Below are 4,193 nucleotides of genomic sequence, written 5' to 3'. Positions count from 1 at the left end.
TGTTAGCCAGGATGGTCTCGATCTCCTGACCTTGTGATCCGCCCGTCTCGGCCTCCCAAAGTGCTGGGATTACAGGCTTGAGCCACCGCCCGGCCGACACATCCTTTTTTAACACACTCTAATACCAAAAGCACTTTTGAATTTCCTGGTTCAATTGGTGGAAAATGGTGTTAAAAAATACAAACTAAAGTGATATAAGTGTGCTTAGCATCATTTCATATACTTAAGTGTTCTTTACTATAGACTGTATTCTTACCTCTTTTGCCAGTTTTTTAACCTGTTTGTTGTTCTGCTTTATTTTTAGTTACTCTTTATATATTAAGGAAATTCACTCTTTTTGTCTATGATACAAATTTTGAGTATTTTTTTCATTGTCTGCCTTCTAATTTGGTGTTTTCTGCCACATCTAGAAAGGTCTCCCTCACACAGAACAACAAAAAAATTATCCTGTGTTTTCTCTATTATAGTTCTAGATTCACTACTTATGTTTAACTATTGTGACCTATTGGCATTTTGGTATAGAGATCCAACTTCATATTTCAATTAGATATCCAGTTTTAATAAACTGTTTTTTCACTACTGATTTGAAAAGCCAGTTCTACCATATGGGACACAGGTTGGTCATCTTTTTCTCTATGGGGCCAGAGTACAACAACCTAATATTTTAGCCTTTGTGTCTCATCACATTGCCCAGGCTGGTCTCGAACTCCTGGACTCAAGCAATCCTCCTTCTTCTGCCTCCCCAAGTGCTGGGATTACATAAGCCACCATGCCCAGCTGGCTGAGTGTGAATAGAATTTAATTTAAAAAAACAAATGACAGATCTGGTTTAGATGCACCTATTTTTGAACTTGGTATTACAGGCATGCACCAAACCTATAGGCTTTATAAAGAATATGGGAATACCATGGTTCTATCTAAAAAAGCCTTATCACTCACTAGTTATGTGTGCAGAAAAAGTTAATATAGGGACCTACAATTGCTCTCAAAAAGGCCTGCTTGATGACTGGACCTTGGCTAGTGTCTGAGAATTTGAACTGCTGGTATGTACTTGGCAAAGGGTGCCAACACACCAACCTATTAGAGTGGCTCACTGTGCTAAGAATGTCTGTATAAACAATGTGGTTTATGCTCAACATCTGCTTTCCTTCTAGGAATCTATAATTTTGCTACATGTTATAGCAAAAAATGTAGGCACAGGGTACCTACATTTCTTGTCCCAACAAAAACTTTGGGCACTGAGTCTCTAATGATTTCCCTTGGTAGACATCACTTCAAACTCAGGAGTGGTCTCAGGTACTTCCAACACAGTAAGTCATTTCACAGAACAGAGAAATATGCTTCCCTGTCTCGCTATATGCCCTAACCACAAACCAGCCCACATGGTCAGCTCCATAATTAACAAAATCCCCTGCTATTCCTTAATACAGTGTGGCATGTGAGTGCTGGTGGGGAATGGTGGCTTAATGTCACAATTTCTGTGGGAATTTAGTTTAGAAAACATCCTGTCTATACATGGGGCCTCTATAATACAAACCACAGAATGTAAAGCTTGATGAAATCATAGTTGATATTTCGAAATGTTAGAATGAGAAAGCGAGAGTGTGAGTTAAAATACTGTCCAGGCTGGGCGTGGTGGTTCACACCTGCAATCTCAGCACTTTTGGAGGCCGAGGTGGGCGGATCGCCTGAGTCCAGGAGTTCCAGACCAGCCTGGGCAACATGGCAAAATCCTGTCACATAAAAAAATACAAAAAAACCAGCCAGGAGTGGTGGCATGTGCCTGTAGTCCCAGCTACTAGAGAGGCTGAAGTGGGAGGATCGACTGAGCCTGGGAGGTCAAGATGGCAGTGACGCGTTACTGCACCACTGTATACTCCAGCCTGTGCAAGAGAGCAAGATCCTGACTCAAAAAAAAATAATAAAATAAAATAATAGAGTAAAATATTGTCTAGGCTGGATACAGTGGTGCACATCTGTAATCCCAGCTACTCAGGAGGCTGAGATGAAAAGACTGCTTGAGGCCAGGAGGTGGAGATTAGCCTGGGCAGCACAGGAAGATCCATCTCAAAAAAAAAAAAAAAAAAAAGTCTTAAAATAAGTTTTCCACATTCTATCACCATCCTATTCTAATACAGCTCAGAAAATTCTGTCTGTGCATTTACACAAAGTGTTAGATGCTCATATTTGTATGCTTTTACCATACTCTTCAAGGCATGTACTACCACCACCACTACTACTAACAATGAAACTATCAAGAACAACAAAAACAAATAAATGCAGGTATTGTACAACAAAGGAAGACTGATTTAACTGAGAAACTCCAAGAGTTCTACTAAAAAGAAACATCTCTGGACAAATTCCACATTAGTGTTCACAAGTCAACACACTCTGCCGAAGTTTGAAACATCCTCAGTAGGGGCAAACTCACAAACAACGTATACCTACCAAAATGACTGAGGACTGAGGACTGGGATGCTGGGGGCTTGAGGTCCCAAGAAGTAGTAGTTGTAGGGTGACTTGTACTATTCTGCTGTGTACTTGGGGTGGTAGTAAACTGGCCCAAACTTGGAGCTTTCAACGGGTCCAAAATCTGGGAGCTGGTGATGGTTGCCATTTTTGGTGGTGCAAGCTCTCCAAATCCTGAGCCAAGGACGGATGACTTTAAAAGGGGGATAAAAGAACAAATCCTCAGCAATACAGAATTTCTACCCAAGGCTTTAAAACACATCAAGTATTTTCACAAGTATGTTAAAACCTGTAATCTAAAACATATGAATTACTAAAATATAACTTAGAAAATACTACATGAAAATATTACTATGCAATAAAAATTGACTAAATAAATATAGCTATCCTTCCTCATTCTGACATAAGAAATTAAAAGGAAGGGAAATACTTGCCATGAATTTGAAGAAATCAATTTTTAAAAAAGTGATATTGGCCAGGCTCGGTGGCTCACGCCTGTAATCCCAACACTTTGGGAGGATCACGGGTGGATCACAAAGTCAGGCAGATCACGAGGTCAGGAGATCGAGACCATTCTGGCTAACACAGTGAAACCCCATCTCTACTAAAAATACAAAACAATTAGCTGGGAGTGGTGGTGGGCGCTTGTAGTCCCAGCTACTCGGGAGGCTGAGGCAGGAGAATGGCGTGAACCTGGGAGGCGGAGCTTGCAGTGAGCGAAGATCATGCCACTGTACTCCAGCCTGGGCAACAGAGTGAGACTCTGTGTCAAAAAAATAAATAAAATAAAATAAAGTGATGTCACTAGTTCACAATTAAATATCACTATTTAAAAAAACTAAAGAGGAATGCCATGAAATACATGACAAAGATATACTTGACCAACAAAAACACATTATTTTCCTTATCTGTGAACCACAGTCTTCATCTTTAATGATTACAAGATGTTCAGTCAAAGAAGAGATCAGTGTGAGATGACCCTGCAAGATCAAATACAGGTCAGGCTGGGCACGGTGGCTCACACCTGTAACCCCAGTACTTTAGGAAGCCAAGGTGGGTGGATCACCTGAGGTCAGGAGTTAGAGACCATCCTGGCCAACACGGTGAAACCCCGTCTCTACTAAAAATACAAAAATTAGCCAGGTATGGTGGCCCACGCCTGTAATCCCAGCTACTCGGGAGGCTGAGACAGGAGAATAGCTTGAACCCGGGAGGTGGGGGTTGCAGTGAGCCAAGATTGCGCCACTGCACTCCAGCCTGGGTGACAAAGTGAGACTCCGTCTCTCGTGTGTGTGCATGCATGCACGCGCACACACACACACAAAATCAAATATAGGTCAAAGAACTGAACTTAAGGGTTAATATTCCAAAATAAGATACTGCAATACACAGGTATTTGAAGTTGAGCAAATACCACGGACACTATTTTCATTTCAAGCTGTTTAGATGACTAACACCACCAAATATGCTCCATAAATAAGTACAAGGAAAACAATGTTACTCCTCCCCCATTTGTCCTGTCAGGTCAAGATCCAAAGAGGATGAAAGCCTACGACTATAAAAGACAATGCAAGATCAACTACATTTTTACATATCCAGATCATTCTGAAATGTAAGTTCTTCATCAAAAATAACATTTCTTTTCCTTTTTTTTTGAGATGGAGTCTCGCTTTTTTTGAGACAGAGTCACCCAGGCTGGAGTGCAGTGGCATGATCTTGGCTCG

General features: G+C 41.0%; 1 protein-coding gene across 1 annotated transcript in view; it reads right to left on the bottom strand.

The window, feature by feature from the left end:
- Positions 1-4,193, bottom strand: part of UBAP2 (ubiquitin associated protein 2) — a 143,315-nt gene that overhangs the window by 31,025 nt on the left and 108,097 nt on the right. The window contains exon 6 of the mRNA XM_011950561.1: positions 2,449-2,662. Coding sequence (XP_011805951.1) covers positions 2,449-2,662 — 214 coding nt within the window. The remainder of the gene's footprint in view (positions 1-2,448; positions 2,663-4,193) is intronic.

This window comes from Colobus angolensis, unplaced genomic scaffold (assembly GCF_000951035.1).
Source record: "Colobus angolensis palliatus isolate OR3802 unplaced genomic scaffold, Cang.pa_1.0 Scaffold308, whole genome shotgun sequence".
Taxonomy (NCBI): domain Eukaryota; kingdom Metazoa; phylum Chordata; class Mammalia; order Primates; family Cercopithecidae; genus Colobus; species Colobus angolensis.
The sequence above is the reverse complement of the archived record's forward strand: the minus strand, read 5'-3'. Positions and strand labels throughout refer to the sequence as shown.